The sequence below is a fragment of the Scyliorhinus canicula genome, chromosome 27 (genome assembly GCF_902713615.1).
Source record: "Scyliorhinus canicula chromosome 27, sScyCan1.1, whole genome shotgun sequence".
Taxonomy (NCBI): Eukaryota; Metazoa; Chordata; class Chondrichthyes; order Carcharhiniformes; family Scyliorhinidae; genus Scyliorhinus; species Scyliorhinus canicula.
The window spans coordinates 866,751-882,766 of record NC_052172.1 but is presented as its reverse complement, the minus strand read 5'-3'; the positions used below and the strand labels follow the sequence as shown (position 1 = coordinate 882,766).

Genomic DNA, 16,016 nt, shown 5'->3' with positions numbered 1-16,016 from the left:
TGGCCAGGAAGAAGCTGGAGTATGCAGTGGGAGCTGGGGGGGAGTTTCCGCCATGGGAAACAGGCCGAGCGTGGGGGGGAGGGGGCGCTGGCCAGTGGCGGGCAGAGGATGGGTTATTGCTAGTCAGCAGGGGAGGGGGGCAGGGAGCCCTCTGAACCGGCTGATAACTTGGAATGGCTGAATAGGCCAGTCAAGCCGGTCCGGGTGTTTACGCACTTGAAGGGGCTGAAGGCGGATGTGGCCGTGCTCCAGGAGACACACCTGAAGGTGGCGGACCAGGTTCGACTGAGGTGGGCCAAGTATTTCATTCAGGCCAGGATGCGAAGAATCGGGGGGGGGGTGGCGATCCTGGAGGGAAAGAGGGTTTCGTTTGAGGTGTCAAATGTGGTGGCTGAGGAATTGATGGTGAGTGGTAAGCTGCAGGGAGAGCGGGTGGTGCTGGTGAATGTGTACGCCCTGTACTGGGACGATGAGGGGTTTATGCAGCGCATGTTGGAATACAATGTTGACAAATGTGAGGTTATCCATTTTGGTAGGAATAACAGCAAACGGGATTATTATTTAAACGATAAATATTAAAGCATGCCGCTGTTCAGAGAGACTTGGGTGTGCTAGTGCATGAGTCACAGAAGGTTGGTTTACAAGTGCAACTGGTGATTAAGAAGGCAAATGGAATTTTGTCCTTCATTGCTAGAGGGATGGAGTTTAAGACTAGGGAGGTTATGTTGCAATTGTATAAGGTGTTAGTGCGGCCACACCTGGAGTATTGTGTTCAGTTTTGGTCTCCTTACTTGAGAAAGGACGTACTGGCACTGGAGGGTGTGCAGAGGAGATTCACTCGGTTAATCCCAGAGCTGAATGGGTTCGATTATGAGGAGAGGTTGAGTAGACTGGGGCTGTACTCGTTGGAATTTAGAAGGATGAGGGGGGATCTTATAGTAACATTTAAAATTATGAAGGGAATAGATAGGATAGATGCGGGCAGGTTGTGTCCACTGGCGGGTGAAAGCAGAACTAGGTGACATAGCCTCAAAATAAGGGGAAGTAGATTTAGGACTGAGTTTAGGAGGAACTTCTTCACCCAAAGGGTTGTCAATGTATGGAATTCCTTGCCCAGTGAAGCAGTTGAGGCTCCTTCATTACATGGTTTTTAAGGTAAAGATAGATAGTTTTTTGAAGAATAAAGGGATTAAGGTTTATGGTGTTCGGGCCGGAAAGTGGAGCTGAGTCCACAAAAGATCAGCCATGATCTAATTGAATGGCGGAGCAGGCTCGAGGGGCCAGATGGCCTACTCCTGCTCCTAATTCTTATGTTCTTATGTTCTTATGTTGGGCCGCATTTCGTATCTGGAGGCAGGGGGCCTGATAATCGGGGGGGTGGGGGGACTTCAACACGGTTCTTGATCCCCCATTGGATTGATCCACGTCCCGGACGGGTGGGAGGCCGGCGGCAGCTAAGGTGTTGAGGGGGTTTATGGATCAGAATGGAGGGGTGGATGCCTGGAGGTTTGCGAGGCCAAGGGCCAGGGAGTACTCGTGGAATTGGCCACGTGCATATGGCCTATTCCAGGATCGATTTTTTTTGTCCTACGCAGGGGGCTATTTTAGAGGGAAGAGGATGCCAAATACTCTGCCATAGCCATTTCGGATCATGCCGCGCACTGGGTGTACCTCGGACTGGGGGAGGAGAGGGACCAGCGCCCACTCTGGCGCTTGGAGGTGGGGCTGCTGGCAGATGAGGAGGTGGGCGGGAGGGTTCGGGGGTATATCGAGAGGTACCTTGAGGCCAACGATAACGGGGAGGTCCGAGTGGGGACGGTCTGGTAGGCATTGAAGGCGCTGATTAGAGGGAAGTGGATTTCCATCCGAACCCATAGGGAGAGGGGAGAGCAGAGAGAGAGGGAGAGATTGGTGGGGGAGATGGTGAGGGTGGATAGGAGATATGTGGAGGATCCGGAGGAGGGATTGCTGGGGGAGCGGCATAGCCTTCAGGCCAGGTTCGATCTACTGACCACCAGAAAGGCAGAAGCTCAGTGGAGGAAAGCACAAGGAGCGGTGTGTGAAGATAGGGAGAAGACAAGTAGGATGCTGGCACACCAGCTCCGAAAATGAGACGCGGCATTGGAGTTTGTGGGAGTGAAGGATAGAGATGGGAAGGTAGTGCGGAGGGGGGTAGACGTTAATTGGGACTTTCGTGACGTTTATGGGGAATTGTACCGGTCTGAACACCCGGTGGAGGGGGAGGGAATAGTGCGCTTCTTGGACAAGCTGCGATTTCCGAAGGTGGAGGCGGGGCAGGTGGAGGGACTGGTGGTGCCATTTGAGCTGGAGGAGCTGGTCACTGGGATTGGCAGCAAGCAGTCAGGGAAGGCACCGGGCCGGATGGGATTCTGGCCGAATTTTATAAAATGTATGCGGACCTGTTGGGCTCCCTGTTGGTTCGAACCTTTAACGAGGCAAGGGAGGGGGGGGGGGGCTTTGCTTCCAACTATGTCACGGGCGCTGATTTCCTTGATCCTTAAGCGGGACAAGGACCCCCTGCAGTGTGGGTCATATCGGCCTATCTCGCTGCTAAATGTAGACGCCAAGCTGTTGGCGAAGATCTTAACTACAAGGATAGAGGATTGTGTGCCGGAGATCATTCACGAAGACCAGACGGGGTTTGTAAAGGGAACGCAGTTGAATACCAACATACGAAGGCTTCTGAATGTCATTATGATGCCGGCTGTGGAAGGAGAGGCGTAGATAGTGGTGGCATTAGACGTGGAGAAGGCCTTTGATAGGGTTGAGTGGGGGTATCTGTGGGAGGTGTTGGAAAGGTTTGGGTTTGGGGAGGGGTTTGTCCGTTGGGTGAGGCTGCTCTATGAGGCCCCGATGGCGAGTGTAGCCATGAATAGGAGGAGGTCGGAGTACTTTCGGCTGCACCGGGGGATGAGACAGGGGTGTACCCTGTCCCCCTTGCTCTTTGTGTTGGCAGTTGAGACCCTGGCCATGGCGCTGAGGGTGTCGGGGAACTGGAGGGGCCTGGTGCGGGGTGGGGAGGAGCATCGAGTGTCGCTTTATGCAGACAACCTGTTGCTGCATGTGGCGGACCCGATGGGGGGAATGCCGGAGGTGATGAGGATTCTCAGCGAATTTGGGGGCTTTTCTGGGTATAAGCTCAACCTGGGAAAGAGCGAGCTGTTCGTTTTGCACCCGGGGGATCAGCAGGAGGGGATTGGTGGGCTCCCACTGAAGCAGGCAGGGAGGAGCTTTAGGTACCTGGGAGGAGGAGTTTAAAAGGTGGGATATGTTACCGGTGTCGCTGACGGGTAGGATGCAGTCCGTCAAGATGACGGTGCTCCCGAGGTTTTTGTTCCTGTTCAAGTGCCTCCCCATCCTTATCCCGAAGGACATTTTTTTGAGGGTCAACAGGAGCATCACGGGGTTTGTATGGGCACACGGGACCCCGAGGGTGAGAAGGGTGGTTTTGGAGCGGGGCAGGGATAGGGGGGCTGAAAAGTACCAGATCATCGATGTATACCGCACAATTCGGTAGTCCTGAAATAACTTTGTTAGTTAACCGTTGAAATGTGGCTGGTGCATTTGTCATGCCAAATGGCATTACATTGAATTGGTATATATCATCTGGAGTCAAAAAAGCTGAAATCTCCTTCGCCCTTTCGGATAACGAGTAACCTTTAAGTAAACCAGTTTGGAAACAAAAGCTGATTGTCCCAATTTCTCAATGCAATCCTCCAACCGTGGTATAGGATAAGAGTCCGTTCTTGTAACTGCATTAACCTTTCTATAGTCCACACACAGCCGCTGGGTACCGTCTGGTTTCCGTACTATCACTCTGGGTGAGCTCCATTGGCTGCAACAAACTTCAATTATGCTATTTTAAAGCATGCTCTCACTTTCCTTGTTGCCCTATGCCAATTTTAAAGGGTTAAGTCTATATGGATGCTGTTTGATTGAAACATTATTTCCCACATCTTCATCATGTATAGCCATTTTAGCACTTCCCAATTTATCTCTACAAGTTGCCCACGTGATATCAAAAACTCATTAAGGTTAGTTCGTTTTTCCTCTAGAAGGTAATTCAACAATTTACCCCAATTTTTAAGAACATCCTCGTTTTCCAATTTAAATTGAGGTATGTCAAATTCCAAGGCATCTGCATTTGGTTCGTCATTTTGTGTTAGAATAATTAAAACCCCCTTTTTCTATCCTTCCCTTTCTAAGTACCATTTAAGCATATTCACATGACACACTCGGTGAGTCTTCCTTCTACCTGGTGTTTTTAACGTAATTCACCTCACTTATTTTCCTTTCAATCTGATAAGGTCCAGAAAACCTTGCTTATAAAGGTTCACCTACCACTGGTAACAACACTGGAACTGTATCTCCACTGGCAAAATTACAAACTTTGGATTTCTTGTCCGTGACCCGGTTGTTCACATGTTGTTCAACTTTCAAATGTCGTCTAGCCAATTCAAATGCTCTATGTAACCATTACCTAATAATTGACACGTAATCCAATAATATAATTTCTGATTTCTCACTCAGCAATTCGTCCTTTATCAATTTAAATGGTCCTCTTACCTCTTGAGCAAAACTTAGTTCAAAAAGACTAAAATTTGGTTGATCCATTAGGTGCATTCCTAATTGCAAACAGTACGCATAGAATTCCTTTATCCCAATCCGTTGTATAATCTTGACAATACGCCCTCAACATTGTCCCTAATGTCTGATGCTACCTTTCTAACGCTCCCTGCGATTCTGGATGGTGCGCAGTTGATTTAAATTGTTTTATTCCTAAGATGTCCATTACGTCTTTTAATAACCTTGAGGTAAAATTTAATGCTTCCTCCGATTGTATTTCTGTGGAAGTCCATATAGAGTAAAGAATTCAAGTATCTCCTCCACAATCTTTTTAGCTGTAATATTACGCACTGGAATGGCCTCTGGAAACCTAGTAGACACATCCATTATATTCAAAAGATATTGATTCCCACTTTTCGTTTTAGGAAGCGGTCCTACGCAATCAATTAGGACCCTTGTAAAAGGTTCCTCAAATGCTGGAATGAATATTAATGTAGTCCAGGCCAATAGAAATGTTTCTGGATTTTAGCTTGAGTTTTCCAGATTCCCAAATGACCTCCCACTGGTATCTCATGTTTAACTCACAACACCTTCCTTCGATACCCTACCGGCAATACTACTTGATGAACTTCTGCCCACGTTTCATCCGCCTGCATATGTAAAGATCTCAATTTTCTGATCAAGACATTACTTTTACGGTAATAGAACTCTTGTATACATTCAGATTACTCTTCCGTGTATGCATTCTGATACAACCGTTTTATTTCTACATCTTTATGTTGTAACTCCGCCAATTTTCCTGAATTAATAATATCCGCCTCTCCTCCACATTTTCTTGTTCTTTTCCAACTATCCGATCAAAAATCGTTTCTGACAGTTGCACTTCAACTTCAACTTCGCTCTTTGATTTGTCCTCTTGTCTTAACCTGTGACTTTGCTACCTTGTTACTACACAATCCGGAAAAATCCCAGGATATTCGTCCTTTAACACTTCGGTTGTCTGATTTCCCACTACCTTATCAACCACAGTAGGCATCACTCCCACCTTCGATCCAGATATATCATTACCCAAGATAAACTGCATTCCTGCACATGATAGTTTTTCAATTACAGCTGCTACAGCGTCACCACTCTTCCCTGGAGATTCCAACCTTACCTTATATAATTGAACACTGCTTCTCTCACCCTGAATTCCACATATCTTTTTGTGGCAACATTCTTCCAAAATTACATAACTCCTCATCTCTTACCATTAAAGATTGACCAGCTCCCATATCTCATAAAATTGTGACTTCTTTACCTGATCCTCCTGATAGACATTAGTTAACATTACCTACACAAGTGAATTATTTAAAGAGATCTGGCACAATCTTATCAATCACCTCTTGATCAGGTTGTGCAATCTTTTGCACCTCCTTCGCTTCAATTCGGGTTTCCTTGCCCATTTTAACAACCCCCGTTGTCTTATCCTGTTTTACCACATCAGCCTTCTCAGTGCCTTTCTTCAAGCGCCAACACTGTGACTTTACATGGCCTAGTTTATTACAGTAAAAACATTTGAAACTGTTCATTTCTTTTCCACCCTCGGGGATTTCATTTTTAATCTGAGGTGCACTCTCTTTATTATCTGCCATCAGATCGCATTTGCCGGCATCACTTGAGTATTTCTCATGTCCCCAGTTTCTAACCGTCATAGGCTGAAACTGATGTCGGAACCCAAGCTCTGATTCATGAACTAATTCATAATCATCTGCCATTTCTGCTGCTAATCTCGTAGGTTTAAGCCTATGCCCTTCCACATGAGTTCTCCCTGCATCAGGAATTGAACTTTTAAACTCCTTCAAACGTGCAATTGCTCTGAGAGCTTCATACGTTTGGTCTATATTCAAAGCCCTTATTCACCCATCAAAATTACTGTGTTCGGTCCTATCAAACGTCATGTATGCTTGACCAAATTATTTCCTTAAAGCGTTTGTCTGTAGGCTTCAGGCACTAATTCATATGCATCTAAGATGGCTTTTTTCACCTCCTCATACTTCCAATATACATCGTCCGGTAGTGCAAACACTTCACGAGCACTACCTGACTCATCTGTTTGAATCAGTAATACCCAATGTCCGGTGCCATTTCATTTCTTTAGCTACCTTCTCAAATGAAATGAAAAAGGCTTCTATCTTCTTCTCTTCAAACATTGGCAATGCTGGGCCATATTTAAACAGATTTGCACCAAGCCTTCGCCCTTGACGCTCTTTTTCACTATCCTCATCACTATCATCCAACTGTACGTTTTGCCTTTACGTCTGCCAATTTTAACTGACTGTCATGTTTCATGGCCATTTTCTGAAGTTCAGACTCTCTCACTTTATCTTTTTCCATGATCTGTATCTCCCTTTATCTTTCTTTTTGTTCTGGTCGGGGTATTCTTTCTGTTTTCCTTTCTTCTCTCTCTCTTTCCTTTCTCTCTCTTTTTCTTTCTCTTTTTTCCCCTCTCGCTCTCTTTCGTATTCAAGCTCCTTTAGTTCTTTCTCATGTTCCATTTGTTTAATTTGCAACTGAATTTTTGCTATTTTCAATGAGTCAAACTGTATCTCAGGTAACTTTAAATGCTTAGCCATCGCAACAATTTCCTCATCTTTTCTCATTTTGCCAGGTAATGTTAACTGCAATGTTTTTGCCAAAGCTAACAGTCTGCTTTTAGTCTCTGTCCTTCTGTTCATCCTAAATACAGAATATCCCAGGACATCCAGTTCCCTACCCTGGTCACCCTGCAGCCATATTCCATATCGGAGTGGGCAGCATGGTATCATAGTGGTTAGCACTGTGGCTTCACACCACCACGGTCCTAGGTTCGATTCCCTGATGCGTCACTGTCTGTGCGGAGTCTGCACGTTCTCCCCGTGTCTGCATGGGTTTCCTCCGGGTGCTTCGGTCTCCTCCCTCAGTCCAAAGAGGTACGTTAGGTGGATTGCGAACACTAATTAAGGTCGAATAGCCTCCTACTACACTGTATTCTATAACTTCTATGTTATATCTCTGTATTGCCAATCAGAAGGCATCAGTTTATGTCTATTTTCGTGATTAGTTCATCCGTTTTATTGTGAATACACTGCGCCTTAACGCACAAAACCGTTGAGCTCGTCTATTTTACATTACTTGTATCCACTATTTGACATCGTGGCGCTGCTTGAAACTGGTCCTTGGTATCTCTGCTGATCACCTCTATTATTCCTTTTCTGTGTGTTGCTTCCACCATTTCTTCCTCATCCTCTGACTCATTGCGTATCTTCCCGCCACCTGCCATTTTAGTTTAAGCCCTTGGATATCAGTCCTGTTCTGCCCAGGCATAACCCGCCCAACTCGTCTACCTACCCCACTCTTGTTACCAATAAACCAGGAAACTGATACCCGAATCTTCAGGCCATCATTTCAGTCACGTATTTATCCATATATCCCACTGTTTCGACTCTGTCTTGCACGTGGCACTGCTACCTTTGAGATCGGACTTGTCAACTTACTTCCATAGCCCAATATCCTGCTTTTAGGACCATATCCATATTTTTACCTGTGCCGTTAGATAGATAGAGAAATACAGCACAGAACAGGCCCTACGGCCCACGATGTTGTGCCGAATTGTTGTCCGAGGTTAATCATAGATCATAGAATTTTGAACAGTAAGGACAATTTATAATGGCCAATCCACCCAACCTGCACATCTTTGAACTGTGGGAGGAAAGCGGAGGACGCGGAGGAAACAGACGCACACATGGGGATGATGTGCAGACTCCACACAGACAGTGACCCAATCCGAAATCGAACCTGGGAGCCTGGAGCTGTGAAGCAATGGTGCTATCCACAATGCTACCGTGCTGCCCTTAAGAACAAATTAATCTACAGTCCATTATTCTACCATAATCCATGTACCTATCCAATAGCCGCTTGAAGGTCCCTAACGTTTCCGACTCAACTACTTCCACAGGCAGTGCATTCCATGCCCCCACTTCTCTCTGGGTAAAGAACCTACCTCTGACATCCCCCCTATATCTTCCAACATTTACCTTAAATTTATTTCCCCTTGAAATGGTTTGTTCCACCCGGGGAAAAAATATCTGACGCTCTACTCTATCTATTCCCCTGATCATCTCATAAACCTCTATCAAGTCGTCTCTCATCCTTCTCTGTTCTAATGAGAAAAGTCCTAGCACACTCAACCTTTCCTCGTAAGACCTACTCTCCATTCCAGGCTACATCCTGGTAAATCTCCTTGCACCTTTTCCAAAGCTTCCACGTCCTTCCTAAAATGAGGTGGCCAGAATTGCACACAGTATTCCAAATGTGGCCTTACCAAGGTTTTGTGCAGCTGCATCATCACCTCACGGCTCTTAAATTTAATCCCCCTGCTAATGAACGCTAACACACCATAGTGCGGCTTCACAGCTCTATCCACTTGAGTGGCAACTTTCAAAGATCTATGAACAGTGACCCGAAGATCTCTCTGCTCCTCTGCATTGCCAAGAACCTACTGTTAACCCTGTATTCCGCATTCATATTTGTCCTTCTAAAATGGACAACCTCACACTTTTGAGGGTTAAACACCATCTGCCACATCTCAGCCCAGCTCTGCATACTATCTTGGAAAGTCTTGGAAAGGTTTATAAGAGATAGGATGTATAATCATCTGGAAATGAATAATTTGATTAGAGACATAGTTTTGTGAAGGGTAGGTCGTGCCTCACAAACCTCATTGAGTTCTTCGAGAAGGTGACCAAACAGGTGGATGAGGGTAAAGCAATTGATGTGGTGTATATGCATTTCAGTAAAGCGTTTGAGAAGTTTCTCCACGGTAGGCTTTTGCAGAAAATACAGAGGCATGGGATTCAGGGTTATTGAGAAGTTTGGATCAGAAATTGGCTCGCTGATAGAAGACAAAGAGTGGTGGTTGATGGGAAATTCTCCTGACTGGTATCCAGTTACTAGTGGTGTGCCAGAAGGATCTGTTTTGGGGCCTTTGCTGTTTGTCATTTTTATAAATGACCTGGAGGAGGGCGTAGAAGGATGTGTGAGTAAATTTGCAGATGACACTAAAGTCGGTGGAGTTGTGGACAGTGCAGAAGTTACATAGGGACATAGATAAGCTGCAGAGCTGGGCTGACAGGTCACAAATGGAGTTTAATGCAGAAAAGTGTGAGGTGATTACTTTTGGAAGGAATAACAGAAAGGGAGAGTGCTGGGCTAATGGTAAGATGCTTGGTAATGTGGACGAGCAGGGAGATCTCGGTATCCATGTCCATAGATCCCTGAAATTTGCCACCCAGGTTGAGAGGGTTGATAAGAAGGCATATGGTGTGTTAGCTTTTATTGGTAGAGGAATTGAGTTTCAGAGCCATGAGGACATGTTGCAGTTTTACAAAACTCTGTTGCGGCCGCATTTGAAATATTGTGTGCAGTTCTGGTCGCCACATTATAAGAAGGATGTGGAAGCATTGGAAAGGGTACAGAGGAGATCAACAAGAATGTTGCCCGGTATGGAGTGAAGATCATATGAGGAAAGGTTGAAGGACTTGAGGCTGTTTTCGTTAGTGAGAAGAAGGTTAAGAGGTGACTTAATTGAGGCATACAAGATGGTCAGAGGATTAGATAGGGTGGACATCGAGAGCCTTTTTCCTCGGATGGTGATGTCCAGCACGAGGGGATATAGCTTTAATGAAATGAAAAAATGAAAATCGCTTACTGTCACGAGTAGGCTTCAAATGAAGTTACTGTGAAAAGCCCCTAGTCGCCACATTCCGGCGCCTGTCCGGGAAGGCTGGTACGGGAAACGAACCGTGCTGCTGGCCTGCTTGGTCTGCTTTAAAAGCCAGCGATTTAGCTCAGTGAGCTGAACCAGCCCCCCTTTAAATTGAGGGAGATAGATATAGGACAGATGTCAGAGGTAGGTTCTTTACTCAGAGAGTAGTAAGGGCGTGGAATGCCCTGCCTGCAACAGTAGTGGACTCGCCAACACTAAACGAATTCAAATGGTCATTGGATAGGCATATGGACGATAAGGGAATAGTGCAGAGGGACTTTAGAAGGGTTTCACAGGACGGGGCAACATCGTGGGCCGAAGGGCCTGTACTGCGCTGTAATGTTCTATGTTCTATCTACGTATCTGTGCAGCCGACAACATCCCTCATCACTATCCACAACTCCACCAATCTTCGTATCATCTGCAAATTTACTGACCCATGCTTCAACTCCATCATCCAAGTCATTAATGAAATCACAAACAGCAGAAGAACCAGAACTGATCCCTGCGGTACGGCACTGGTAACTGGGCTCCAGTCTGAATATTTGCCACCCACCACCACTCTCTGACTCCTATCGGTTAGCCAGTTCATTATCCAACTGGCCAAATTTCCCACTATCTCATGCCTCCTTACTTTCTGCATTCGCCTACCATGGGGAACCTTATCAAATGCATTACTAAAATCCATGTACACTACATCCACTGCTTTACCTTCATCCACATGCTTGGTCACATCCTCAAAGAAGTCAATAAGACTTGTAAGGCAAGACCTACCCCTCACAAATCCATGTTGACTATCACTAATCAAGCAGTGTCTGTCCAGATGCTCAGAAATCCTATCCCTCAGTACCCTTTCCATTACTTTGCCTATCACCGAAGTGAGACTAACTGGCCTGTAATTCCCAGGGTTATCCCTATTCCCTTTTTTGAACAGGGGCACAACGTTCGCCACTCTCCAATCCCCTGGTACCACCCCTGGTGACAGTGAGGACGAAAAGATCATTACCAACGGCTCTGCAATTTCATTTCTTGCTTCACATAGAATCCTTGGATATATCCCGTCAGGCGCGGGAGACTTGTCTATCCTCAAGTTTTTCAAAATGCCCAACACCTAACAAGTATATCCTCGTGCTTACCAGTCTGTTTCACACTGTCCTCCACAACAATATTTTTAGAACAGTACAGCACAGAACAGGCCCTTCGGCCCTCGATGTTGTGCCGAGCAATGATCACCCTACTTAAACCCACGTAACCCAACAATCCCCCCATTAACCTTACACTACGGGCAATTTAGCATGGCCAATCCACCTAACCCGCACATCTTTGGACTGTGGGAGGAAACCGGAGCACCCGGAGGAAACCCACGCACACACGGGGAGGACGTGCAGACTCCACACAGACAGTGACCCAGCCGGGAATTGAACCTGGGACCCTGGAGCTGTGAAGCATTGATGCTAACCACCATGCTACCGTGAGGCCCCCGAATATGGCCCCTCTCGTTTGTAAATACTGAAGAAAAATACTCATTAAAGATCTCTCCGATCTCTTCAGACTCAATACACAATCTCCTGCTACTGTCCTTGATCGGACCCACCCTCGCTCTAGTCATTCTCATATTTCTCACATATGTGTAAAAGGACTTGGAGGTTTCCTTGATCCTACCCGCCAAAAATTTGTCATGCCCTCTCTTAGCTCTCCTAATCCCTTTCTTCAGTTCCCTCCTGACTATCTTGTATCCCTCCAGCGCCCTGCCTGAACCTTGTTTCCTCAGCCTTACATAAGTCTCCTTCTTCCTCTTCACAAGACATTCAACGTCTCTTGTCAACCATGGTTCCCTCACTCGACCATCTCTTCCCTTCCTGACAGGGACATACATATCAAAGACACGCAGTACATGTTCCTTGAACAGTTGCTACCGATTTGTACCATGACCAGGGACTCTTGCCCAACATGTCCTGTAACTGCTCGGAGATAGCCCTGACCCTCGCACATGGGAGGCAACATACCATACTGGTGTTTGCTTGCAGCCACAAGTACGGCTATCTATTCCCCGACAATTGAATCCCCTATGATTACTGCACTCCCACAACGTTTGCTCTTTCCATCTGCAGCACAACGAAACGTGGGGCAACTAATTTGGCCCTTTCTGTTTCCCTGAGAGGTCATGCCCCTGAATAGCATCCAAAGCCGCACATGTGCCATGCACGGGAATTGAAACAAGGAGATTGCCACACTCCCTATTTAGTTCTCTTGCTTTGAATACACATTCCCTTGATGCCTGTGGAGTCTGAGTCTGAGATCACCTTTCCATAAGTACTATCCACAACACCCTACACAGTGTCCCCAACGCCGTTCCAGCCCCGAAACGCGGGTTTCCAGGAGGTATGGTTGAAGATAATCCCTGCACACATGTTCGTTCTGGCCACTGGGAATGTCGCCGGCTTTTCACTTGGAGCAACAGGACCAAACATGGCGTTGAACTGTCCTATCAGCGCTCACCTCGCCTGGAAAATTAAAAAACCAGCACAACATCCATTATCCCTCCTTCCTTTCATCGAGGCCCAAGAACCATTAAGTCTTCTGCGAAATCTCACAGCATAATTTCAAATTCTCAAACAGCCGAAGCAGTTAACAATAAAACTTAAGATCGAAGAAAACGAAGAAAAGAAAATGGTGCTTTTTGAGTCTGGAGAAGGGTGTGCAGGTCGCCTGGGTCACATTGAGATCCAAAAAGAACAGGCGTTGGGCGTCCTGAAAAAAATTAAGGTAGATAAATCCCCAGGGCCGGTTGGGACCTAACGCAGAATACTGAAGGAGGCAATAAGGGAAATGCCTGAGGCCTTGACAGAAATCTTTGGATCCTCAATGTATTCATGTGATGACCCAGAGAACTGGAGAATAGCCAATTTTGTTTATTTGTAAGAAGGGTAGCAAGGATAGTCCAGGGAACTACAGGCCGGTGAGCTTACCTCAGTGGTAGGGAAATTACAGTAGAGAATTCTTCGAGACAGGGTCTATTCCCATTTGGAAGCAAATGGGTGTCTTAGGGAGAGGCAGCACGGTTTTTTGAGGGGGAGGTCGTGTATCACTACCTTGATACAGTTTTTCGAGGAGGTCACAAAGATGATTGATGCAGGGTGGACAGTGGATGTTATCTTTATGGACTTCAGTAAGGCCTTTGACAAGGTCCCTCGTGGCAGACTGTAACAAAAGGTGACGTCGCACGGTATTAAAGGTGAGCTGGCAAGATGGATACAGAATTAGCTAGGTCAAAGAAGGCAGACAGCGGCAATGGAAAGGTGCTTTTCTGATTGGAGGGCCGTGACTAGTGGTGTTCCGCAGGAATCAGTGGTGTGACCTCTGCTGTTCATAATAAATATAAATGATTTCGAGGAAAATGTAAATTGGCTGATTAGCAAGTTTGCGGATGACACAAAGATTGGCGGAATTGTAGATAGTGATGATGACTCTCAGAGTATACAACAGGATGTAGATTATTTGGAGACATAGGCGGAGAGATGGCAGATGGAGTTTGATCCGGACAAATGTGAGGTAATGCATGTTGGAAGGTTTAATGCAGGAAGGGAATATACAGTGAATGGTAGAACCTACAAGAGTATTGACAGCCAGAGATATCTAGGTGTACAGGTCTACAGGTCACTGAAAGGGGCAACACAGTTGGAGAAGGTAGTCAAGAAGGCGTACGGCATGCTTGCCTTTATTGGCCGATGCATTGAGTATATAAATTGGCAAGTTATGTTGCAGCTGTATAGGACCTTAGTTCGGCCACACTTGGAGAATAGTGTTCCATTCTGGTCGCCACACTACCAGAAAGATGTGGATGCTTTAGAGAGGGAGCAGATGAGATATACCTGGATGTTGCCTGGTACGGAGGGCATTAGCTATGGGTGAAGGTTGAAAAAACTCGGTTTGTTCTCACTGGAACGACGGAGGTTGAGGGGCGACCTGATAGAGGTCTACAAAATTATGAGCGGCATAGACAGGTTGGATAGTCAGAGACTTTTCCCACGGTAGATGAGTCAATTACTAGGGGGCATAGGTTTAACGGGCGAAGGGCAAGGTTTAGAAGAGATATACGAGGCAAGTGGGTGCCTGGAACTTGCTGCAGGAGGAGATTGTGGAAGAAGTGACGATAGTGACGTTTCAGGGGCATGTTGACAAATGCATGAATAGGATGGGAATAGAGGGAAACAGTCCCCGGAAGTGTAGAAGATTTTCGTTGAGACGGGCAGCATGGTCGGTACAGGGTTGGAGGGCCGAATGGCCTGTTCCTGTTCTGTACTTTTCTTTGTTCTTTGTTTGTTCTTTTTTCCAAAATTGGGAACACCGTGATGTTGAGGGGAGATACTTACCTGTGGCTAAACTGAGAACGTTTCCTCACTGTCCAATGCTCCACCTGGGACCTTCCCACAATTCCTATTCTGCTCGCCCTGAAGCGGGAAGATCCATAGCTAAAGCCCGGTGACAGTGTGTCTGAATATGGTCTCCGGCGACCATGGCTGAGGGGAAGAACTGGTCCATTGGATTTATGACAGCGTCTGTTTGTGGGAACTTCCACTCCCATCGTTCTGACATTACAGTAGTGAATACGGTTCAAAGAAGTAGCTTAAGTGGCTGTAAATATACTGGTGATGAGCTTGATAAATGTAAGATATTTCAACTTTTTCACACTGATTTTCTCCTAACGCTATAGCTTCTGCGGGCCTCTTGTTCCCGGCGGTTTCTCTACTGGCCGTGGGAGGAAACATCCTGGTCATTACAAACATTCAGGTAATGTAATCAGAAGTGTGATACAGTCAGAACTATACTCGAGGCAGGCTGATCTGTTGGAGGCTTTGTTCATAGGCTAATTTGCACTATTGAGGTGGATGGCGGGCGCGGGGGGGGGGGGGGGGGGTTAGTTGTAAGTGGTTGGGTGCGTCGTTCAGTTATGACTCCTCTGCCAGACTTTCCGAATTTCCTTCTGCTCGTTGAAACGTTAAAATGAAATAAATTATCCTAAGATCAACGCAGACCTCTACAATTCTACCAATTCTCAGGTGGTGGTCGTCAACATCGGGGAGAAATTCCGAATGGCAGTGGACTGTAGTCAGACCATTAATCAGTTCACGCTCCTTGTCGCGTATCCCCTCTACAGAATTGCAGACATGGTGAATCAGATCGGCCATTATAAAATCTTCTCCACGGTGGCTCTGAAGTCTGCATACCACCAGCTCCCAATCCGCCCAGAAGACCGCTACTTCACGGCGTTTTAGGCCGACGACCGCCTCTTCCACTTCCTCTGGGTTCCTTTTGGCGTCACTAATGGGGCCTCGGTGTTCCAACGAGCAATGGACCGAATGGTGGACCAGTACGGGCTGTGGGCCATGTTTCCGTAGCTGAATAACGTCACCATCTGCGGCCACGACCAGCAGGACCACGACGCTAACCTCGATCGATTTCTGCTCATCCTCACATATAACACGGAGAAATGCGTTTTCCGCACGACCAGGCTAGCCATCCTCGGCTAAGTCGTGGAGAACGGAGTCCTGGGCCCCGTCCCGGACCGTATGCTGAGTCCGGACCGGACTCTTAGAACTCCCTTTCCCTCATTGTCCCAGGGCTCTCAAAAGGTGCCTGGGAT

General features: G+C 46.6%; 1 protein-coding gene across 1 annotated transcript in view; it reads left to right on the top strand.

Moving 5' to 3' along the window:
- LOC119957676 (solute carrier family 43 member 3-like) overlaps window positions 1-16,016 on the top strand; it is a 110,121-nt gene that overhangs the window by 56,203 nt on the left and 37,902 nt on the right. The window contains exon 9 of the mRNA XM_038785752.1: window positions 15,087-15,163. Coding sequence (XP_038641680.1) covers window positions 15,087-15,163 — 77 coding nt within the window. The remainder of the gene's footprint in view (window positions 1-15,086; window positions 15,164-16,016) is intronic.